This window comes from Homalodisca vitripennis, chromosome 3 (genome assembly GCF_021130785.1).
Source record: "Homalodisca vitripennis isolate AUS2020 chromosome 3, UT_GWSS_2.1, whole genome shotgun sequence".
Lineage (NCBI taxonomy): Eukaryota > Metazoa > Arthropoda > Insecta > Hemiptera > Cicadellidae > Homalodisca > Homalodisca vitripennis.
The window spans coordinates 82,857,208-82,883,951 of NC_060209.1; the positions used below are offsets into that span (position 1 = coordinate 82,857,208).

The window sequence follows — 26,744 nt, forward strand, 5'->3', positions numbered from 1 at the left end:
ATGTAGCAGATCTCAGGAACCTAGAGACGAGGCATCCAAAAGCATCAGATTTTGATAACAAGAAGATTCTTTGGGTTGGAGTAGGATGGGGTTACAAAATTTTCAATTATTAGGAATACGATGGAAGCTTCTAAGGGAAAACAAGAATTGCACACTAAGGATTTTCGAGGGGCTGAATTTAATTTTTGGATGAGCGGTAATGAAGCCTACTCACTCGAGGGGCTGCAAACATTTCATTTCTGTCTGTCTGTCCACACTGTATCCCGAAAACAAATAATGATGTATAGATTTGAAATTTTGCTTTTGAAAACAGCTTCATTTCTATATAGACAACGTTAAGTTCAGTGATAACACATGTCAATCTACTTTAAGAGTCATTGAAGCCTATAACACAGTAAGCCGACACAACTTCTTTCGTCTCAAGGAGAAAAACGTAAAATCTGTTTCATAATAGTTGTCTGTCAATCTATTTGATGGCAGGACATCTCTAATAAGCTATAGATTTGAAATTTGACAAGCAACCTCAGAGAAGCCTGTTACGGTACACGTTTTGTAGCGTACTCCTACATTGTTTATAGAGCACTGTGGAACCCTAAATTTTGCTGGAGAAATTTAAAGACTCAAAGTAGACTCCAAATTTTTATTCAACGATGATTTGCTTCTTGACACCATTGCTGTGGTGGAATCTTGTGCTAAATGAATTGCATGAATGTATCACAACAAGATGTTTCGGCTCACAGAAGGTTTGGGGGGTTATCCTCTACCTCCATGTTGTTCTGATTGTCCACCGCGTTGTTTACTTCTTCTATAGCCTGGGTAATGTTGATGACGGCCGGGTTGGTCTGTGTGCTGACTGCCACCGCACTGTTCTGGTTGAGGGCCAGCAACTTCTGCCGTTTCTCCTCCATAAGCATGTGTCGATTCTTGTGGATGTAGTCGTTGATGTTGGGTAAGTTCGCTACCACGCAGGCTGACAACGCTGAGCGGAACACGTTCATGTCGGTCGCTTCATACCTGCAGCATTAAAATATTTATTACAGAAGCCCCCTAATATCTTGTCTTGTATATGTAACAGTTAAAATATTATTAGGAAAATACTCTATCCTTATCCTGCTTTGTATCTACAGCAGTAAAATTACTTATTACAGGAACCACTTCGTTATTTGTATCTTAATATTTACTTACAACAGCAAATACTTACTACGAAACCAATCCATCCTTATCTTGCCTCATATCAATAGCAGTAAAAATAATTAGTAGAGGAACTCCCTACTTATTTTTTATCTTCCCTCATACTTGCAACAGTAAAATATTTATTAGGACAGCAGCCCATTCCTTATCATGCCTCATGCCAGCAGCAGTAAAAATAATTAGTAGGGGAACCCCTTATCTATTTGTATCTTCTCTCGCTCTTGCAACAATCAAATAATTATTAGGAAAGTAATCCATCCTAATATTACCTCATACCAGGAGAAGTAAAAATAATTAGTAGAGAAACCCCTTACATCTTGTATCATATTTGTTACAGTAAACTACTTATAGGAAAACAATCTATCCTCCTGTTTTTTCATACCTGTAAAAATACTTATTAAGCACACCCTTTTTGAATCTTAAAACACGTATCCTTAAAAATTCATTTTACATGTCCATCTTAATTTAAAAAAAAATAACAATCCTTTTAAGAAATTCTCAACCAGAACATGAATTATGGATCAGAGGAGCCAAATAGAATCTTCTTTAAAATAAAAACAATTATTTATCAACTTACAACTTTTATTGTTCATTTCATTAACGGTATAGTGAAAAAAGACTTTTGGGACAGTAAGAAATCTATTAACTCATTCACTGCGGGAAAATTAGCAGGTTTTACTCATTATAGAGCAACAATGAAGACTTTAAGTATGAAATAGAACGTACAAGTAATCGAAATTTGATGACACATTCCGTTCTTCTATCATTGTTTAAAATAATAACACAGCTTTACGTATTCCACGTGTAATACGTGCAATGAAGGATACACATCTTAATGAATTATTTGTTTCTACTTTAGAGACGAGATTAAATACCTGTCATAATACAGAAATTTTAGTTTCTGTATGATCAGACAAATATAAAGCAGCTTGAGCATTAAGATTAAAAAGTTATGATTTTACAGTATATTACGAAGTTCTTCGCATTCACGTATTGCTCCAAACTAAAAGAACAATGAGGTCATACCACTCGTTTGCTCGGTCGTCGAAGCACTCGACCTGGTGGATCGTGGCGATGCCGTTGAACCCTCCGATGGCGAACACCATGTCGTCGATGACCTCTATGGCGAAGTTGCTGCGGGTCGTGTACATGTCAGGTAGCGGGGTCCACTGGTTCGTGACAGGACTGAACTTCTCCACACTACACATACGTGACACCCCGTTGAAGCCACCTGTAACACCGCGGGAGGTAAGGCTAAACATAAAGGAAAATGTTACAACATTTATGCGATGGATGGCAGCACCTCTGTGGTCATATTTATTTTAACGCTTTTCCTTTAATTTTCAACTAGTTTTAATTTTAAGAACTTTTAAGTTTGCAGTATAGAAGAAAAACAATTATTTTACTGATAATAAAAAAATTATTATTCTAACTTCTATTTAAATTTGAATTCCAAAATTTTAAGGTGGTAATTTTGTAGGTAATAATCTTATACTAATTTAATAATCGGTTGAATAGTTCAATCAGAATCCATTTTTTTTGTTATTTCTGGTATTTATCTCTGGCCAACTATACGCCACCACTGCCTCCCAGCTGTCCCTGATCTCTCATAGCACCACATAACAACTACTACAAAAACACATTTTTGGTGTTAAGTATCTTCAAAAGCATCTCCTCAAACTCCGTACAAGATCGCATGCTGAGGGCTCCAAATAAATCTGAGGTCTTCCATTTACACAACAAAATATTATACAGGAAACATCTAGAATAACTAGTGTTTGTAAATTGTATTTTTAATTTTTGGCCTTGAGAATCGATATAAACCAGTGTGTATGTTCTTGGGAGAAGGATTACAGGCACAGTTTATGTTAATATGATATGTTATTTGTTTAATGAAATGGTTGGTTACTCTCCACAAGAAACATCACAGAGTTGATTCGTACGTCTCGAGCTGAAAGTAAAGATTGGTGTAGCTGTAGAAGAATGGTGGTGATAGAATGGAATTCTTTGCTTGAACTGTTTTTAATAATTGATTACCTAATTTAATAAAGCAAAGATGTATAAATCACCATTTCACTATTGTTTAATTGTAATTTGTTATGTTACTGGTTTGTTCATTATTTGTACCACCGAAATAGTACCGAGAAACCAGTTATTGAGTTTAGCTCTGTTGTAAGAGATATTTTCCTTATGGGGATTTATTTCTACGCCAGTAGCTTTTTAAATGGAATTTTAATTGATAAACGATATTTTTTGAAAAGGCTGTCTAAGACCATTTGCAGAATTTTATTCATCTCCCCTAAATAGCCGCAGCCTTACATTACGATGAAAGTCTTTAAATATCGAATTTAAAAGGTGGTCTTTAGTGAATTGACTCATGTTTAAACCTAAGGTTTTCAAGACAGACATACAAATTTAGTAAATTTAACTTATGAACAAGGATGACGTAATCAATTGTCCGTTATGTAAAAAGTATGTTTGATACAATTACAGACTTATTCAGTTACGATATGAATTATTATACATTTAAATAATTTTGCGTTAAAAATACATTATTAATTATACAATAATTAATTAAATACACTATTAATTAAAAGATCAATTTAACGTACTCTAAGCATAAACAGTTTTAAAGAGGTTAATGAGAAGAAAACGACAATTAGTTACAAGCAATTTGATACAAAGATCTCAAAGTATATATGCAAAAACAGGAAATGATCTCCAAATGAATATGTAATTATCAACATAATAAGTAATGTAAAATCTTCGTAATGACAACATGAAATACAACTTATGTATACTCGTAATATAAGAAAATACAAATACATCATAGCTACAACAAAGCAAGTGTTTGACAATAAGATGACAACCAGATAACAACAGCAGAAATGATAATGTGATAATGAATGATTAATAAATAATAATAACAATATAAACTTAATTTATCCAAAATAAAAACAGTATATCGGTTTATTAGGAGGCTTGGAACCTCTCACACACTTATACACTCACGCCAAACATAACCAAAATAATCTCTCTCTCTCTCTTTCTCCCTCTCTTTCTCGCTCTATCTCTCTCACACTCTCTCTCCCCTCTCCCCCCTTTACTGTTATCTCCTCCTTCCTGTCCCTTACCACCATCAAAAGACACTATCTCAACACTCAATCTTACAAAGTTACAACATCATATCTTCGGGTTGATACCTATCCTGTAACATACCTAATATTTAGATTAAAAAGAAAACCAAATCCTATCAGACCTGTTCCAAATCATATATTGAGCCAAGAGACTTGACATCAGGGTTTCAGAAAAAAATGTAAATCAGTCAGAACTCAAAAGCATTTGATACTCACCGAGGACATACACAGAATCATGGTAGGCGATACATGACACTCCACTGCGCCGAGACCTCATAGGTGGCAGCTGAGTCCACACGTTAGTGACAGGATCATACACTTCCGCTGAGCTCAGGCACTCCCGTCCATCGAAACCTCCAGTGATGTAGATTTTGCCTGTAAGTTGCTTTATTTGAAGTGTTATGTTTTGCGTAATCAAGGTTTTTTTCGTAATTAATTATGCAATACGTTACGAAAAATTCAATGTTCTTTGGATTTCATCAACTATAATACTACATACTACTAGTCGATTATGTTTCAGGCAAATTTGTGAATTTTCAAACGTGGATTAGAATAATTTGTTGGGCCATACCACTGAGGACGGTTGCAGAGGCATCACTCCTCTGGACATGCATGGGGGCGATCATCGTCCACTGGTTGGAGCGGTAGTCGTACTTCTCGGCAGTGTTCTGGCGGTGGTGCCCGTTGTAGCCCCCCATAGCGTAAATGGTTTCGTCTATCACTACCACACTAACGTAGCATCTGTAAAGGATATTCCGGCTCAAGAAGATTCTCAAAAAGAACCCATGATGCTTTTAAAAATGTATAATAGAACATGTTTTGTACACAAGAATTATTTTCTGTAGTTACATAATAAGCATTAATACGCATCTATGATGGCAGACTATTGAGATCCCTGCAAACATAAAACTTGGAAACATTTTGATTACAGCAAATTACCACCTGTGCTGCAATATTGTCTTGTCAACATACTAACATAATAAACTATAATTGCAGCTATAAATCATCATTACTGTTTTTACTTAATGGATACTAAACAAATTCTTACATTATTTCCATCTAAAGGAAGTGTTCTTTTCTCTACGTTTTAAATATACAAAAAATGTTATATATTCCGAATTAAATATTATTTTTTAAACCACCAGATAATTTTATAATAAAAGATACAGTCGTCTAATCCGTATACAGCTCTGATTTAACGTTAATACATTTTTTAATTTTAAGTCAAATAAAAAACCCACAAATGTTTTTTGTAAGGTCAGGAACGAATACAATAAAGGTCTGTCGTTAGCTTTGGTTAGGTTGAGCTAGATTAGGGCTTAGGTTATGTGATGTAAGGTTAGACTAGTTAAGGTTACATTAGGTCAAATTGTCAGCACAGATGTTACCATGCACATTGAAATGTCTGTGGCCAACACTGCATACACGTTATTGTACAGTATATGCCTAAGGTTAAGGTTAGAATTAATTATCAGGGGTGATTTATACACTTATTCTCATACATGTTCCACCTACATGTACAGTTTCACAATTCCCGTTATAACATGAGGTTTCCACAAGAGTTTTAGTTTTATTCAATGAGTCGTTTAGCATATACATGGTTAGACAACTATAGATAAATGTGTATTTTAAAAATTAAACAAGCATTCTAATATATTGTTTTAAGTCAAAGCCATTCTGGCATGTAAGTACATACCTACTGTAACAAATAACAATACTTACTAGGAAATAGAACTCGATACCCCTAGATTACGCAGTTACAGTATTACATCTAAGGTAGAAAAGGAGCTCCGTATTTTCTTACAAAAGTAATTTTCCTCCTCTATATATATTAGAATTTTGTTATATATTACGCTGTTACTTAAATCAGTTAAAATAAACAGTTAGTACAGTTTAATAACTGCGTATGATCGCCATTCTTTTAAACTTTATATTTGTCTGAGATTTAAGAAAAACAAGTCGTAATTACACGCAACATTTTGATAACTTTGAACTTTTACACTTTTATTAATTTTAAAGATATAATATTTTTAAATACAAACAGACAGATTGTAAACTAAGAAATATAGTATAACTGTCCTTTAATATGAAGTTTCGTTCTCTTTTTACCAGAGAAATCAAATGGAGAAGTTTTACTGAGTAAGTTGTAGGCATTCTTTGTATTCCTTAAATATTTTCTGATGGAGTTACTGAAAATGGTTTAAAAGCTAAAGATCATAAAAGCTACCAAAGTCAGGCTCATGGTTTTTCCATTTTATTGTTACCTGAATGAGCAGTGACATAATATACATACTAACACGGGAAATCCATTCTGTAAGTAAAGTGAACGAGGACCTTAAACACAATTCATAAAGCTTAAAAAGACTTAAAATTGATGCCGAAATAGTTGAAAATTATATTTAATTATTTTTATTACATTTATCTTGAAATAATAATTGTTTACTATTTTTACCTTCTTTCATGCATCGGGGCAATTTCTTTCCACGTTTTTGTCACTGCATTGAAACACCTGCAGGAATTGAAATTTTCCATACCATCAAATCCACCAATAACATAGATATCGAACCCAATAACGGCTGTACCATGGTACGCTCTGGGCCCTGAAGGGTCGATTTCTTCTACCTGGAACATGAGTAAATCAATAACAAGATCTTTTGATCTCTGAAATTATGTACGTTCCCGGTTACAAGCTTCACTACTGGGAAAAATAGAATGTACCGTGACATGTAAAACAAAATGAATTTAATTTATTAGTATTATAGTCATTAAAATGTTTCTTAATAAATAAAATTATAAAAATTAAAAATGTTTGGACAAAGGTATTACATAAGTGTTTCCCCAAAAGAAATGTATAAAACAGGTAGTTTGTCAGAAAGAGGTTTCTTTTATATCCAACATATTTTTTAAAGTTTAAACATATGGCCTGAAGCTAAAAACATATTAAATCTTGTATTTGTTCTTCTTTTTAATGTGAAAGGCGTATGATTGAAAGTATAAATAACAAAAAAGTCATGTAAAACTAAATGAAAAATATTTAAAAATCCATATTAGTGTCTCATAAATACACAAAAGTCCAATATAATAGTGATTTATGATTGTCAGTAATAGGAATTAATATAGAATAATAGCTGTTAGAAATCACTTCACACGCAATTTTCAAACTCAAAGTCCTTATAATGCTTTTAGAAATGTACGAGTAAGTAGGTGTAGATTATTTATTCAGTGTGCAAGCTTAAGAGTGTCAGAATTTAACCTGACTGTTATAATATGTTTTGCACGTTTAGGAGCATTTCAGGTTCGAATTAATTATATTTCCAGCGCCACAGCTGTGTTTGCTGAGTTGCACCCGATACAAAATACAAATACATAGATAGGTCTCGGAAACCTACTTCGGTCAAAAAGCGTTTACTTCAATCCTTTTCATGTACTTCCGGTGTCAGATATTTCCAGTGACATAACTCAATTGCTTGAAGAAAATACGACGAAAGAAAATATATATACATACGCAAGACTGAGAAGCATACGGTGGTCTAGGGGAAAATCCTACCTAGTTCTTATCTACTTCCGGTAAGGGGGTAATTCTTATAAAATTCATTCAACTTTCCAAAATAATCATGTATAAGGTTTTGCGTTGTGACGACTTGTTTTTCGGACTCTAGTCTATGAAAGAATCGATCGTTGACCCATTTCCACTGTTAAAACACCATATCAACATGTCAATGAAATTCACGAGTTTACAGTACCTTACGTGAAAACATTCACAGCTTTGTTTATTATGGTTGGCTTTATTATGGCGTTAAAAATATTTTCGATATATTATAAAATACTTTAAATTCGTCACTGGCGCAATCTGGAGTAAACACTAGATATTAACTTTTTATTTGCTATCTGCAGTACACTACTGACCAAGCACTGTATATTTAGTATTTTATAAAATGTTAATCTTAACAAATGTTTCAGCCAATTTGTTGAACTTCAGTTGAAAGTTTCAACAGTTGTTTAGTGTCAGTTAAATTTGGATTATAAAACATAAATATACTATAATTTTTGCTGAATTCCAAAAATTCCAGTTAACTTTTTTATTGATCTCTTCTTAAAAAAGCCACCTGGGATTTCAACAAACAATTAAGAAAAAGAATTAGCCGAATTAGTCCAGCCGTTCTCGAGATAAGCGCTTAGCGACATATTTTGCGATTCATTTAAATTTATAACATGATACTCAAAAGTAGATGATGATGGTACAGCTTACTAAATTACGAAATGAAGAAAGTTCAATAAAATAACGTGCACATATAACATTCAGAATGTGTTACATATTGTTTTTTTAGTAACGTTTAATGACCATTGTTCTATTTTTTGGCAACAATTGTAAGACAATATTTCTATTTCTGTTTTGGTTATGACACCACCAATAATAGATCCGAAAATTAACGGAAAATTTCACGAATATTACTCCTTTTGTATCACACGCCCCATCCCTTTGTATAAGTCCGTTGTTAACCTCAAGATGTTTATCACCTTTACAGATAAGTTTCATAGACTTGGACTTTATCCTCTTGTAAACTCATACAAATTTTGACACCGGCTATAAAGTGGCAAAATAAAAAGGTGTTTCGGCCTCAAAAAAAGTTACTAAAGCGTTTTTATGAAAATGTCATTGAATAGTTAGATCATTCACTGTACGGTTCAAGTTTTGCTCAAACTTCATCTCGCCCTCACCTGTCAGGTACTTCCTAGTACAGTTCACACTTAATGTTAAAACATAACGTCTTTACATGTCACCATGTAGCAAAACAGTTTTCTGTGAGCACTACACTATGGTCTATACCCTGATCCAGCGGTCGGCGCGGGTGTCGTAAGTTTCGACGGCGTTAGTGGGGCTGCCGCCGCTCCATCCCCCGATGGCGAACATCACCTCGTGGGGTATCCTGGGGCGAGCACACTCCGGCGTCTGCATCACCCCGTCCTTCTGCGTGATGGTCTCCACGTCCATCAGGACCTTCAGGGTGTCAATGATTACTGGCCGACACACCACGTTACCCAGCACGTACGGGTGGTTCTTCACCTGAAGTGGTGGAAACAATCATATTCTTGAATGAACCTTTTACATTATGTGTGTTATCGAAAGCTAAACTCACTTCTCTTACAAACGTAAATCCAAATACATATTTACAGAATGTGATGTTTCAGCTAAAATACGCTCACTGTCATCAATCTGCATAAAATAACTTAAATATGACCCAGACGCAAATTTTTTTTTAAAATACATCAATAATGTGATTTTAACGTGAAATTAAATTTTTGATTGCAAATGTAACCTAAGTGTAGAAGATACTTCATTAGAGATAACAAAAATAAACAAAAAATCTAGCAGCAAGTAAGAAATGTGTAAAATATGCAACAGATAAAAGACAACAACGCATGAAACGGTATTTTTGATATAGGCCTAGTTATTTTCCTTATTTTGCTCGCAAACATAGGGATGTATTGAAAAACCACAACAAGAATTTAACATTAACAAATTAATAATAAAAATTGTATATAAAACTAATTCAATTATTTTTACTTGCAATTAAAATTTTATGTTTTGTACAAAACCCGTCAAATAGGTTTGTTTCCCTTGCCAACAAACTAACAGCGTTTTAAATACATTCTAACAATTTTCATAAATGGCTATTAGATTCACAGACAATAAAAAAAACTACTACACTAGTATGTGTATATTCTAGTGTATAACACCATTATACAACTATTCCTACCTAGAGGAAGGAATCGAATTAACATAATTAGTGAATTAACAGTCTAATGAAGTCAAAAAAGCTGTTATTCATCTCTACTTTTCATAAACTTAAATTAATTAGATCAAAACTTTCTTCTCAACCTTTGACCGATTTGGGAATATCAACTAGTATGTTAATGTAGAATCTTGAACATACAAAAATAGTTAAATAACCTCTGTTATGTCTTCAGTCGATTTGTCACAGACGGCTAGCTTACAATTTTATGTTCCAATCGTTGGTAATGATGTCAAAAAGTGGTCATGCATGATAGGAATTCATGTTCAAACTTTCAATCCTGCAATACAGTTTTTAAATAATACTGGAAATTTTAGTTTTTGGGATACAGAAATTGATATTGTTATAACTATAAATAAAGATTTTATATAAATTCTTTTAATATTTCCTCTGCCCAATCTGACAGTATTTTTGTCTGGAAGCATGGAGAATTTGTATTCAATTTCAAACTAAAATTCAAAAGAAATCAATGTACGATTGACTTCAACATTTAATCTCCATCGGACAAGTTCTTAGTTAAGATTAAAAGCTTGTATATAATCTGTACTAATACGCACATGTTCAAGGAAGTACTGTACATCCATGAGGCCGAGGCGGATGCACTTCAGCAAGGAGGTGAAGTGCGGGAGCCGATCATCCTTCTCATGATCTACCCAGCGCAACACTAGTCGCCACACCACCTCTTCGTTCCTCACGTTCAGGTAGTCGGAGGCGAGGACAGGAACCAGCTCATCTACCGGCAGACTCATGATCTCCAGAGACTTTTCTGCCACCTGCGGGAAGTTCCGGAGCAGATACATTTGGGCATCTCTCTCCAGGTCCTCCAGGAAGTGATCTCTGGTATTAAATATAAAACTATATTTATGAACAAGCTCATACACTGGAAGAATCATGATCTCTAGAGACTTCTCTGCCACCTGCGGGAAGTTCCGAAGTAGATACATTTGGGCATCTCTCTCCAGGTCCTCCAGGAAGTGATCTCTGGTATAAAATATAAACACTATATTTATGAACAAGCTCATACACTGGTAGAATCATGATCTCCAGAGACTTCTCTGCCACCTGCGGGAAGTTCCGGAGCATATACATTTGGGCATCTCTCTCCAGGTCCTCCAGGAAGTGAACTCTGGTGTAAAATATAAAACTATATTTATGAACAAGCTCATACACTGGTAGAATCATAATCTCTAGAGACTTCTCTGCCACCTCTGGTCGTTTTGCTCAAGAGTCTCCAGAAAATTATCTCTGGTACAACAAACAAAACTAAGCGTAATTATGACAACAGCTTAATCATCGGTAGACTCATCAACGAATTCTCGGTGACCTGCGGAAAATTAAGGAAAAAGTCCTTTGCGTGAACTACAATAGTATATTTTTGCAGTGAATAATCAAATTAGAATCTTCCATAGATAATGTAATGTAGCCTACAATGCAATGTAATGAGATGACATTCTCTAATACTAAATTACAAATTTAATAAAGGAATACTGAGACGATTTACCCACTTTATCTCATCAATTGTGTTTAAAAGAGGTAACTACAATTTTTAAGTGGTTGCGTGCTGAAAACATGACTAAAATGATCATCGAGTATATCACAAGTACAATTTTAAGTCCAAAGATACTCTATTTTTCTCAAGTACGACCCTTCGTTGTAGTGTCTGGTGGTCTGAAGCTTTGAATTATCGGTGATTCCAGGACTTTCGTATTGGTTGCCGAGATTAAACTTGGTCACTCTAATTCAACCATATAATTTTGCAAGGTCAAAGCGTATGACCTTTACAACACTGCAGACACTGAGAGGAATATACCACGTCAAGTAGTTAATTTAAACAAATCTGTCATATGTTTTCATCCTTATTCATATAATTTTTATATCTGTTGCGATTTAAGTTCCTGACTGTGAGTAACGATTAACCATTTTACTATACTGTAATACATGGTGTAAAAAACACTTTAAACACGTTTTAGGATACTTTTGCATACACCAAGAGGATATAAAAACTAAATGCAATCAATAGTCTTACTATTTTCATTTACTGTCTGCCTGTCTTTATGTAGTACTTACCTTTTTTATTTATGTTTTATTTCAGAATCCAGCTGAGATACAAAACTTAACTTTCTTACAATTATTTTTTTACATCCTTGCAAAAATAGAAAAACTTATAATATATTATCGTATTACGTTTCAAGGTAGCGGATTGTTGACTTTCTTAAAGCTTATTTTAAAAAGACTAAAAAGATAATCGAAAGTTTAAAAATCTAATTAAAAACATTGAGACACATAAAACATAAGAATCTACCTAGAAACAAACTGTAAGCGTTTAAATTTTGTCATCCACTGCAAAATTTTAAATAATTGTTAAAATGTTTAACAATGCATCATAAAACGTGGATTACAACAATTAAACCATTATGTTTGCATTATTTATTAGTACATTTGTTATGTTTTGGCTACAAACTATTATCAAAATTAGATGTAGTAATTTGTATTATTCTCTAAAAACTTTAATAATCTTATTACTTTTAACAATTTTGTTGTAAAACATTTGTAAAAATGTGATATGATAATATAATATTGAGTTTTCTCTTGATCTAAAACTGCAATGAATTTAAAATTTTTATCTCTACTGGTTACTGAAATAAAAAAAAATAATGGACACATAAATACAAAACGACTGCAAACGAAAATATATAGACCATTGGTTGCATTTAGTTTTTAGCTCTTCTTCGTCTATGCAACAATATCTTTAAGTTTGTGTAGAGAGTTTTGTTTCAACCTGTATTATAAATTAAGACACAATCGAACAAAAAATGTATATATGATTGTAGTGAACCATATTTAACCAGTGAATATTACTCGCGTTTTTTTCTTTGAATTCACGAAACCAACCTAAGCATCGAAGGATCGCGATAAATATCTAAAAGGGAGAAGAAATTGGAACGATCCCTCCCTAAGGAGTTGAACGGAAATATTGAATTGGTTTGATTTGCGTGAGGCACCGATGTTCGTTACAAGTTTTGTCTCTTTGAAACAAGATCGCGATATGTTGATCACCAAAGTAATCCTTCAGGGACTCGCTTGTTAGACTTCTTGAGAGGTTGTTCATTTTAAAATTGTGTTCCCTTAACTACGACTCTTCAACTTCTAATGATCGGTAATCCGACACCGAAGTTTCAATGAACTTATCACTTGCAAACTTCGGAGCGAAGATTTTCAGGGGAACGTATTACAGAGAACGTTTAGAATAAAAATACTCTGGTGAGATATTTTATAGATTTATTATTGAAGTGGGATTTAAAGTTTTAGAATACAATGTTTGGTTACAATTATATATTTTGAATATTGATAACTATGAAAAAATGTAGCGGAAGGGGAATGAACATAAGATTTTAGCAAGTGTTATATATATTTTAATAATTTTTTAAAACATCCTGTACTGGAAATATGTAAAAGGTTACTCATCCTTTCTACATTCTTTTCATCTCTAGCTGTAAAAGCTCTTGTATTTATCCCGGTTTTTAGATTTTTTTAGCTAAAATATGAAATGTGAAAAACATAATAATCCATAATAATCACTTACATTAATAGTCAGTTGTAAGATTCACCGAACAGGCACATAATAATGTAACTCTTACAATCATATATCTAGAAGAATGTTTAAACACATTTGTAAAGATTGTTTGTAAGTTATAATCTGTATAAATAAACAAGAAAATAAATCAATTCAAACTAATATCAAATGTTCAAAGTATGAAAATCTCAATATATTTCGAAAACCAAACTCCTACATTATATCAAAGCCAAAATAAAACTACTGTACTGGTATTAAATTTACCGTTGACTAATACATGACCAAATAATTCTATCAATTTTGTTACACTTGTTAATATATAATATTTTTCAACAGACATGAAAACAAGAAACGTATTTACAAATTGTATTTCTTTGTAAAACCCGCGTGATAATTGTAAAAACTTCGGCCTATATACTGATCTTATACCCTAGAACACTTTCGATGATCTTGAATGGGATCGTTACTGGAGATACAAAATTTGTGAATTTTGGTTTTCATACACTAAATTTGATCAATTTAGGAATTTTAATGTTTCGGCCAATAAAAATACAACTTTATTCCCTTTGAACAATTGATCTTGTTCTACTGTTTAACGAACACTACATACGTGTACATTAACGCACCAGATAAGATTCCAAGTAATTAAATCTTTAATTAAAAGTTACTGATTGAACCATGTATACCGAATGTGACTATACTCCAGCTTTAAATATACAGAACCAGTTTCCAAGCGGTCTAAGACGTCGGACATTGGATCTTAGTTAAAGATATGGCATTTTCAAGTCCTGTCTGTGACCGTAGCACTTTTTATCAGTACCATCGATTTTGTACTGTACCGACTCTCCCACTTATTCTGTTACGGGCAGAAAAATGCTTAAAAGGAGATTCGCCTCTTAAAAAACTCCAAAGCAACGGTGAACGTTCATGTTATGAACTGAATAAAGGAAAAATATTTTCCTGAATTTGTGGTATCTACGAATGAAAAAAACAATTTAAAGATATGTGACCTGTAATATTATTAGATCTATTGATAATATAAGACTAAAAGATGATGAAATTTGTATTTGTTGATTTTACTTGTCTGATTTAAAATGTTTCAAAGATAAATTAATTTCAGGATGTTGTTCCAGTTTTATCAACTTTTCAGCCACAGGTAATCAGCTATGTATTCTCAATAATGGATTGAATAAACCAAGGTCTCGTTTAACGAGATATGTAATTCTCAAGGAGCCTTCATTATGAAACCATAATAAAATTAGACTTATAAATGGGATAATTGGTCACCACACTAACCTGGCGAACTGGCGGATGCTCAGGCAGTTTGGAGGGGCAGATGCTGGACTTGAGGAAGGTGACGCAGGCCTGGTGGACTTCGAGGATGCTGAGGTAGTCGGAGGCGTGCAGCAGTTTAGTCACAGTGTTGTTGTCAATGTCCAACTTCTTGTCATAGATGTACGTCAGCAAGGAGCTCAGCACGTCACTGCTGACGTTCTGCAAGTGCACACGGTTCTTCTCATCAGTGTGCAGAGGATTCGTGAACAGAGCCCTGGAAATTGGTGAGGAAAACATGAAAATTATAGAAAAAACGAGATTCACACATTTAAATTAAAATGCATATTTCTATTTACTAAGAAATATACTACCTACTTCACTGACAAACCCTGATTTCTGTGATTGATTTACCATTATTCAAGTCTGGAAAGAAGGCAAACATTCATTTTCTCGCTGTTTTTTTACACACAAAGCCTCAATCGTGGAAAGTATTTTAGCACATTTCAATGGCCCTTGAATAAAAGTATTATAAATACAATTTTAATGTTTCTTTTCAAAACATTTAAATAACTATATTATAGTTTCAGTGCTTAGTTTTGCCAGATTGGCACTGTAATTTTACTTCCCAAGTTTTAGGCGTAATATTTGAATAAGTAAATAAAAAATGTAGTAGAAAATCACTATACATTTAAATAAATTTCTTAATATTAATTTATTTAATAATATTATTTATAAATTTCCTAATGGAGGTAAAATTACCGGATTAATTTGAGGCTAATATCGGAGTTTTGAAATTTAATTTTTTCCAAGGATTCCTATATTTCTAATTTTAAACATTTTAATATTTAAAAATTAATTAGTTGATAAATAATTCCAAATAGATTATTAATGCATTTAAATAAAATTTGTAATATAGCGCAAATTTACTAAAACTAAAAAAAAACTGAATTATGTTTAATTTCCTTAACAAGAATAAACATTATGGCATATTATACAAAGGAAAACGTTGTTCTAGTTAACTTTGCCTTTGCATTTTTTACATTGCTTTTTAAAAATTGTCAGTATCTTTAATTAAATTGATACGATTCACATTTTTGTTTGTTATGTGAATTACCATATAAATCATACTGCTACCATCATCATAAATCATATCAGTAGATAATTTATTGAGGACACAACCTCCCTATTCCTGTTGAATCTGTCAATATTTACAGGAATATATTTGAGGGCTTTTAGCAAATTAACCAATTCCTTCTCAAATTTACTGCAGCGTTTCAAGACTTAGCAAAGTTTGAATCGTATCAGGAATTTTAAATCACCAAATGTGTGGGGGTTCTAAATTATTTTACAGTAATTTGTTAAAGTGTCTTTCCCTGCTTCGTTAGACATTTGGTTTTGAACCTTGTTACTTAGTTATAGTTGTATAGTTGTATCATTTTTTAAATAGGCTCTAACAAATATAATGTTGTTTAAAACTAAGATACATTCCTCAATACTGTAATGTGAGAGTAGAACAATACCTGAAGAATCTGCTGTAGCCTGCCAAGACTGCCCTATGCACAGGATAGGAGATGCCATCGCTGCTGATGAGGGTGGCGTCAATAAGCTGATTATTCTTCCTTAAGTCATTCCATACTTTGGTCATTCCGTCCAGGAATGACGCCCGTTCTTCCTGTCGGCCTGTCCAACAGAGAATATAAAACTGAATGCGTTTTGAACTAAATTTTCGTGTAACATTTTTACAGTATTTATAAAAATTCTTCATACCCATAACCATTCAGTAAACTGGAGATGATTACTGTGAATTTATACGCAGTTCAAATACTATAAAGCAAATTTAAAAATATTAAAAAACCTCCAACTTCCGAATAGCTGATTACAACAAAGTTGGTGGTGCAAGTAGTGTTTGGTTGAGTCAATGATTTTTATTAAAATTTAATTAAATTGCAGTTATAAATAATAGCTCTCCATAATGACTGCCCCTTATGTCATACATCGCTCCACAAGGAATTACATGAATTTAATAAGAAGTGTAAGCAATGTTATAATCAGGCAAAAAATGTGAGTTTTACAGTATATAAGTGAGCTGTATTTTCTAGGGATAATACGTTTATTAATTGATTTATGAATTAAAGAGATTAAATTTTAGTGAAATGTACCTTAAATATACACTTTTTTAATAAAAAATTCTACAAAGAAAAGAATAAATAAAAATTACACCAATCCTTCCAGTAATCCTTCATATAAATACTGTAAAAATCACACCTTGATCTAGAACCGTTTCCTTTGGGGTCGATTATGAGATAGGCAGATATATTTAAATTGTACTTCGAATACCTACAACTCTTCGTAAAATTTGAATATTTTCTGCCCTTCAGAACATGTGTCAAAGGGCTGTGATTAAAATGTTGTTTGAAAATTAAAAGCCTCATTATAAAAAAAAAAAAAAAAAAAAAAAAAAAAAAAAAAAAAAAAAAAAAAAAAAAAAAAAAAAAAAAAACACACACGCACAACGATTGTATCGCTTTAAAGAAGCACTTTTGTATCAAAAGGTTTAGTTGGATTTGTACTAGGGTCCGAAAAGCCAAATTAAGTGTTTATTTTTACTTATTTAATTTTGTATCGTAAAAAAAGTATAAATGAAACAGATATTTATAAAATAATGATAAAATGTATAGATAATAATCTATTTTATACCTAAGTTTCCTCGTAACTAACAAATTAATATATGTAGTAATCAAGTATAGAAATTCTTTACACACCTTTTAGTTATTTAAGTTATTTAATATATTTAATTTAATTTAAAGGAAAAACCCTTAATAGCTTATTATATTTCCAGATGCAACCAACATTTTATTGTTCTGTATAACTTTTTGACGTAAACTTAATTTATGTTTACGTTTGAATGTAAACGTAATTAGATTTGTTATAAAATTATTTAAATAATTCTTTTTGTACTGAATTTGAAATTTTAGGGATTCTTTATACATTTTGGATCTTTATTACATTTTTTAATCATGCATAGTTACAATAAAACATTTGTGATCTAATAGTGTTTTTTTTTATTCTTAGTTTAAAGTTCTTCGAAGACCCAATTAAAATAATTAGTATAGACTGTGAAACAAACCTTTTATAATTCATTCATTATTTTTTAAATAGAAAACACATACGTAGAAAAACGAGGAAAGATGGTACCTTATCAATCTGCATTTCTATTTGTACGTTAAATACAATTATTTTGTAACGTGTTTAATCTGAATAGTGTAAAACGGAAAATATTTACGAATAAATTAGGATACAGTAATATTTAGGTTATTAAACTAACTGTGTCATATCAGGTTATAAGAAATATCTATAACCGATACTATACGAAATACTATATAGCTGTCCAGTTTCATTGTTGAGAAGAGGCGTTGTGTACAAGCTACCGTATCTATGGAGAAAATTATAATTCTATCCATTATAAATGGTCACTAAATAATTGATTAACCTTGAACGTACCTGTTTCAGCCATCCTCACCTCCCAACAAATTTTGGTTATTGCTGTTCACTTATGTTTTGTAATTTTTTAGACTATAAGTTGAAAAATATATAACTGCTAATTAGTTTGGTGTACTTAAAATTTTTTAAATGTTCCAAAACTCAATCAAATATGTGTGCTCAAAAATGTGCAACATAGTTGTCATGGTTTTAATAATCACACATTGATATAACTTCATAAAAGTAAAAGATTAGGACAGTCATGTACTATGTAAGTACTCGTCAGTGCTTGTATACCTAGCCAAGTCTAATCCACGACATTAAATACATGAAGGTACTGAATAGACGTAATAAATAAACTCACACTCTGTTAAATGTTTCATTCCTCTTCATCCCACCTTAACTGAAATGAAGGAAAAGTTGCCATGTCAACCTCAAACACATTTTAAAGTAACAAACATATTGTAAACTGACATTGCTTGCCGAAATTTATCTTACGGGTTTCTGCATCAATTTTCTTCTTCTATTCATACTGATATAATGAATGTACAACATTCCCACTCCAAAAAGAAAAAGAAAACTGTTAATCGATGCAGTAGATCCGTCAGGCCCTTGAAGCACAGCGACATTAAATATCAAAGTACTCTATTAATCAAAAAGTGGTAAAAGTTGGATCAAATTGAAATTTCTAAAGATAAGGAGGCTTGATTCATTTAACACCCCAATCACATAACCAGTGAGTGAAATGATGGTCAATTACATTTGAACCAAAGAATGGTAAATTATTATCCCCAATAATAATGACAGAAGAGCATGAATTCAGGAGGATAATGCAACATTTAAACAAAGAGATCGTGCTCCTTACTTTAAAATTTATAATAATATCTTGATACTGTGAGAACTAGTTGCTGACTACCTGTATAGTTGAAAATTTACTATATGTAGAAATACTCATTTTCTTAAAATAATGATTTTTGAAAACATAGCATAAGTTTGGCTTTCCATCCAATTACTATGTCGGTAGTGTTATTGATATAGACACGGGATTATTGATCAATGCGTTCTTTCCAAGTATTGTCATAACTGCGCTCTCACTAAACAAAATTTTGGAAAAATAGTCCTGAGATGTGTTTTTGGTACAAAGAAAATAGTGTAGACTGTAATATTAATTACACAGGTTCTTCACCAGCAATGAAAGTCACTGCAACAGATGTACTATGGAGGCGTGTATTTTCGTTACATCACTAGTCAGTGACGGTGATTCAAAAGTGTTTAGTCACTTGAAGGAGATGTCTATGTATGGAAAATATGTAACCATAAAACATATGAGTGTATCAACCACGATTTCAAAGGTTTAGAACGGCTTTACTGAAACTAGTTAAAGATACAAGTAAAGCCGAGACGGTTACTCTTGTAGGAAAAACTTTCCTACCAATCAAGTACTACCATAATGCAATAGCAGAAAATGTGATTAAGGACTCAGTGAAAAATTCCATTTTGTGTACTTTGCATCACTGTATTTCGACGAATTATAACAGAACGCATTTTAAATGTCAACAAGGTGAACACAGTTGGTGTTTCTTATGAACGTCTTCATAGTCATATTTGGCTCAGATGTGATAAGGATAAATACTTCTAGAAGGCTAGTTGAAACTGCAGTATCAGATGCTGATAGTTAATATAACTTTGGAAGTGTCGCTGGTGTGTCAAGTCTCATGAGAGCATTCCTGACGCCTGGCAAGAGTTAGAGAATCGCAAAATTACGTGACCAGCGTCGCTGAAAGAAAATAGAAATATCCCAAAAGCTAAGACGGCACTACTTGACATTGAAAAACATCCAAGAAGAAGAAAGAAAGAAGGAAGGAACGTGATCCATATGAAAGTGGTGGTTTCATTCCTTAATTCAATGTTAGTAGGCTTCTGTACAGTAATTGGTGCAGCGCTTTGGGTTTTGTGCGTTTGCCGGAAGTTAACTGTTTTTTATGAGGAAGTAAATTTCTGAAGTTCTATAAAATATAGATGGATGATATTTTTAGTTCAACCAATTAAGGTCTTTCAAATATAGTAAGAGTTTTGAAAAATGACCATTAAGATATTTAAAAAATGAACCAATGAACAAAAATTAAGTTTACAAAAATAATCTATTTATATTTAGAAAACCCAAAAATAAATTTGAAGCACAACAACACAACTTGAGAAATATCATTCCTCGTAAACACCTTACAAACGCTTATAAACCCCCTTCCCCCTCATAATGTTATGAAAATAATTCCACTTTCTTTCAACAAGGTATCGAAAAATACACATTAGAGTAGAGTTTATAAAATTAGGAATGAACAAAATTTCAAATTTATTTTACTTCCCTCTTTTAGATGCAGATACACACTTGGTACATTGTTATGAGTTGGTCATATGTCATTGCACAAAACATAAAGCTTTCCCGTACATTAAAAATATGACAGCTCTTATTATGTTAGATTTCGAATTACTTCAGAACTACTTCAGTTTTTATTAAAATATTTGTATTAGTTAAAGTTATTAATTTAATTACAAAATGTATATTAAGTTTAAGAAAATCCAAGAAGATCTACCCTGAACATCAGTTTTATTTCATCGGCGCAGTGCTGTATTGTTCTAAAGTATAAACAAAGTGACGTTACAGAGTGATGAAACTGACAGTTTCTCCACAAAATTGCAAACCACACCATGCAAACATTGATTTAGTTTATGAATTATGCAACGACAATACTCAAGGAAATGCGTAAGTAGTTAACCAAGTCGTGGTAGATAGAAAATATTGAGTGTAATTGGATTAACAAGTGAACAACGTTTGTCATCATTTTTGTACTGCATTGAAAACAAGCAATTGTTGGTCGTTTCAGTCTCACGAGAAAATACCCCTTATCTACAATACACTATTTTTTGTATTATAGATGTCTCTGATGTCGAAAAGCTGTAAGTTAGTTCATTTTGAGCTTCATTGTTGCCAAATTCTTTTGGATCTCTTCAGCCGAACATGATTCCAGATTCCTGGAGGATGTTTTCAAATAAATATAACTAGTCACTGTTATTCCTATGATCTTGTAACTATCCTAACGAACTTGTACGATAAATAAAAGTAATAATTAATTCAAAATCAATAATAAATATACGAACTTGTAAGTATTGATACTCCAATACACCTCTTTTGGAATCCATAATGTCCGAAGTTACCTAAACTTAACGATAATGTGTATGTGGATCAACATTTGATTTCTACCTCTTTCTGCCTTCTGCGTAGCTTTAGAAACCATTTTTACTAATGGACGATGACAAAACATAAGGATCTAAGAAATTTAAAACTGGTTTATTGGACAGACAGATGCGAAGACGAAAATGTCGCTAAAAATCATTACTAATAATGTTTTAACTTAAGGAATAATTTCAAATCAAGGAAGTATGCCAGCCGCCACTATTTTGAGTTTGTACAATATTTTATTGTAATAGAAGAGTGTTCTTTATTATCAGTACTATTTCAGAGCGATTAAAACATAAAAATCAAATTGTAATATTGTTTTTTGCTATGAGAAACATACAAAACATCTGTAGCAATGGGAAGATTAAGAGGGAGTCCTTGTTTTACTTTTGTTTGTTCGTAAAAATCAATGCTTCTGAGACTATTATTATTATATTATATCTGAGACTTCCATAATACATGGAATGTTACTAATAAGGAAAGAACGTAAGCAGGATGAATCATTCTTCAAATATTATTTTTCTAAAAACTAAAACAAGCTGAGTGATAAATTGGACAAGCGTCAAAATAATCGGAGTTTCAGCAGACAACGTTTAATGTCACTTAAGGGCTGTCAGGTAAGATTTGGTGTTAGGAGAGCGCCCGGGTCGGGTGTCTTCCCGTAACTAACCCAATCACACCCCCCCCCCCCTTAATGTGATGACGCCTATACGGACAATCAGGCAAGTTTTGATTCCACCTACTTTCCCCTAACAAGACCTCAGTCTCTCTTCTGACGACAGCCAGGGCGGTTACTTCCTCTGTCTTACTCTACAGCCAGGCCTGCCAACTTCTCCAAACAAGTTATTGAGTTATAGAATAAGGGCTCCTTTCGTTTCCTCTTTGTTACGAACTCATACTTTCACGTACTGCCCGTTTAATAGATAAGAGTACAGTACGTAATCAAATATTGGTAAAAAAGTATAAAATGGTCAAAAATATTGACGTTCGATTGATCAAACTTAATTATCACATAGGGGCTACCAATTTAAAATTTTTACTTCGATTTCTTAAAAAAATTAAAATAGCTGTCGGTCTTTTAACTGAATCTTCAAAATTTTAAATTAACAAAAGCCAATTCTATTTTTATAAATTTTTTGTTTGCTGATGAAATAAAAATAAAACGTGTTGTTAACTATTGGTTTACATAAGTTTTTAATTTGATAACAAATACGATTATAAATAACCAATATAAGTCAATCTTAAAATAAAAAAAAAAAAATATATATATATATATATATATATATATATATATATATATATATATATATATATATTTTACTAGTAGTACCTATTTATTTTCGTTTTGAAAAATAATAAATATACATACATGAGTAGTCTGTAAGGTAGCAATAAGCGCGAGTGTACTTATTCTGTTCTAAAATTAAACATATTTGTCATTTATAACAGAAGGTGACAGAAAATAATTTTTGATGTGTTAGGAATCTTGAAATACATATAAAAAAAAAAAAATCGCTCTAAGGTTTTTTAAGAAAGCAAAGATCTATTTGCAATGTGGGGAATTACTCGGAAATGTTTGTAACATTCTTTTTAGGATAAAGCTGATAGTGATGTTTATAAACTCCGTGCCATTTTTAATCCATTCGTTAGTATTGGAGTATCTTGTTTACGAAAGTCTAGGTGATATATTAGCAGTAATGAGTTTGTACGTTTTAAAATACTAAGATTTTAAATATACTTTATTCGGGGATTTACTCCAAATATTTTTTAAATGTTGTGCTTTCCCATTATATATGCACGAAAGACTTGCTATATAAATTCCTTATTGAGAAGAAAAATATTGTGATAGTATAAATAAATAATTTTCAATAACCGTCCAGTGCAAAGTTTACTCCTTTTTAAATATTTAAAAGTTTCATATAAAATTGAAAAGTGATGCTTTAATGTAATTGAGTTTTAAAGGCTTTGACACCATTTATAGATTTTTATTATTTGTAATAAAGTGAATTTAATAAAAGGAATGCCTCATGTAAGTAGTTTTAGAACCTTCTGGTATGTCATAAATTTTGAATTTGTCATACTTTACGTCATATGAGTTAATTAGATAAAGGAATTTTCATGAAGATCAACCAACCGTTGTGGTTGTTTGTAAACCTTATTGTTTGTATTTTGTTTGTGGTTGTTTGTATTTTTTGTTTTTCAACTACCTGATGTTCTTGACAATCTAATTGGATACGCATTTACCAAACAATCTAAACAGATCTAAAGAGAATGAGTATGGGGAGAATGTACCACCCATTGGGTTTTGGTTCCAACGGTAGATTACTAAGGCCAAAGTATACGATGTTTGAATGAAGTAGATTTCAGAGATCGAAATTTTTATATATTTGAAAAAACCGGTGTCGTAAATATAATATTCATTCTAAGCAGAAGTGCTCCTTACACACGTTTTGCATAATATCTGATCCTCTTAACCATGAACACTAAAATTATATTTACTTGATAGATGATTACTTCCATTTGAAAAAATATCATAGCGATACATTCCTTCATAACGTTTTTTCACTAGAAAGGCTACAGACATGTTGAAAATTAGGCCTAAGGCTCACCTACAGTGGAACGAAGCAATAATTTTCCAGCAAAACTTCTTAAACTTAATTTGCAAAAAAAGGGATTTGTTCCAAATCATTAAATAAATAAATAAATAAAAATGCCTTTTTATTGGAGCGTTTCTCAGTTACATTACTGTTTTACAGAATTACTCAAGTTACTACACAAACATTCTAACAACTAAACTTAACAGAGCTAATCATATAATGGAATATTTACATTTAAAACACATCACTTATTATGCTAGTTCCTATGTACAAAATCTTTCTTTAACCCTTTTCTTAAATTTAACAATATTTACAAGACCTTTTAGGCCATCAGGAAGGTCATTGTACACCTTTGGTCCGAAATAAGAGAAACTCTTCCTTCCGAGCTCTAAATTTACTCTTAGAAGATTAAGATTTCCTCCATGTCGAGAGGCCCTTTGTGACACTTGATCCCGATACAGTAGTCTTTCCCTGAGGTACTGAGGTTCCTCAATGGTAAGGATCTTGTGGACCATACATGAGGACAGTACTCTACAAACTGTGTCCATAGGCATTATGTTCGCAGCTTCTCGTTGGGGTGATACGTGATCGAATTTGCGGAGTGAGAACACGAAGCGCACAGCCGAGTTTTGAACTCGTTGAATTCTGGCAATATCACCCTTTGAAATGCTGTTCCCATACGCCGGATAGCAGTAGTAGAATACAGAGAGCACCAAGGACAACACGATCTGCAATTTAGCAGACTCGGGAAGCAATAATCTAAATCTGTAGAGACCCCTTAGTCGCCCTAAGGCGCGTTGAGTAGCATGCGTGACATGGTCGGAGAATGAGAGTTCGCTGTCAAGTACGACACCGAGTGTTTTCACCTGGTCGCAGACTTGCAAACTCACACCCCCGAGCACAACACCCACACCTCTCTCCCTCAGTGTCTCTACCAGATCACGTGGTGCTATATGCAAAACACTACACTTGTCTACGTTCAGTTTCAAACCATTTGCAGTCGACCAAGAGAATATTTCCTCCAGGTCAGCATTGATTCGAAACAGAGCGTCCTCAGCGGAGGAAGCGTCATAAGACAAGTGCAGCTGGCAGTCATCCGCATACAGGTGCACTTTTCAGTTTTGCACACAACTGGGAAAATCAGAGGTGTACAAATTGAACAACACAGGGCCAAGGCAACTGCCCTGAGGTACTCCTCGCTGCTTATAAAGTGGAGATGATGTCTCACTCCCCAGCCTTGTCACCTGGCTTCTTCCATTCATGTAAGATTGAATCCATTCAATTACATTTTCACCAAAACTGTAGGACTTCATCTTAGCTATCAGCAGTTCGTGGTTGATCGCATCAAAGGCTTGTGAAAAATCAAGCAAGACTAATGAGCTGCATTTTCATAAATATATATATATATATATATATATATATATATATATATATATATATATATATATATATATATATATTAGCATAAATTTAGTGTATACTGTTTACAACTTACTGTGCGAAACAATAAAATTTAGAGAACACATTGAATATTTTAAGCTATAAAATATTTATTACCAATTTAATGGAATTATAATTTATGGAAATTAGAGATCTATTTGACGTTTCAAATACTTTAGGTGTATTATCGGATTGCATTTTTGCTACATATCAAAAAACAAATCACAATTTTCAAAGAATTTTGAAAATAATATTTAAACGACCATACTTTTTTGATGCGTTAATATTTTTAACGCAATTTTTCTTAAGTTTGATGCAAACATAAAATATTTTTATTTCTTAAATTTCACACTACTTTTGTATTTTTTTTCGTTAAGTACCACGTATATTTCATTTATACCACCTAAGTTTGTTGCACAAAATCTTTCTCTACTCAGAAGGATTTGCAAACTGAACAAAGGGGAAATCTTGACTTGAAAATTTAAAGTAGTTTAAAAGCATTTAAAATGCGCCATCTTCTAGGAAGATGTTTTTGTTCTATTATGGTCTAAAAGTGCCTCATGTCTAGGTCAGGAGATTCTAACACTTTTGGGGAAATATCATTGTTGTTCTGAATTCCGGAATTCTTCCCGCCATTAAAAAGCACTTCACATACCAGCACTATAACGTATTATTTGTATTTGTTTCCATTTTAAAAGATTAATCACGTAAAAACTGAGTTAAAGATTAACTCATACTTCCAATTATTATAATTATATTTAAAGACTACAATTTATCAAATCAGGGCAGTGTCTATATTAACAACACTATTAAACTTTATAATAAGCGGTGCATCGTGTTTGTACAAACCTGTTCTACGCGTCCCTCTCCTACTTATATCAAGATAACGTTCCTTCTCTATCCAAAGTCAAAATCGGTACGCAAATATTGGCAGCTATAATTTATTCTGTTCCCTATTTAACATATTTAGTTAAGAACCTATTTAAATCATCGTTAAGAATTTATTAAAAAGTTTAAGAT

General features: G+C 32.5%; 1 protein-coding gene across 1 annotated transcript; it reads right to left on the reverse strand.

Annotated features, from left to right (window-relative positions):
* Window positions 1-626: 626 nt before the first annotated feature.
* LOC124358674 (kelch-like protein 10) lies at window positions 627-18,635 on the reverse strand. Its single transcript, XM_046810979.1, is given in 11 exon segments — window positions 627-1,014; window positions 2,218-2,422; window positions 4,545-4,703; window positions 4,900-5,069; window positions 6,781-6,950; window positions 9,157-9,393; window positions 10,681-10,960; window positions 14,994-15,031; window positions 15,033-15,246; window positions 16,493-16,652; window positions 18,474-18,635. Coding segments are annotated over 11 exon segments (1,926 nt in total). The 5' UTR covers window positions 18,487-18,635; the 3' UTR covers window positions 627-734.
* Window positions 18,636-26,744: the final 8,109 nt, after the last annotated feature.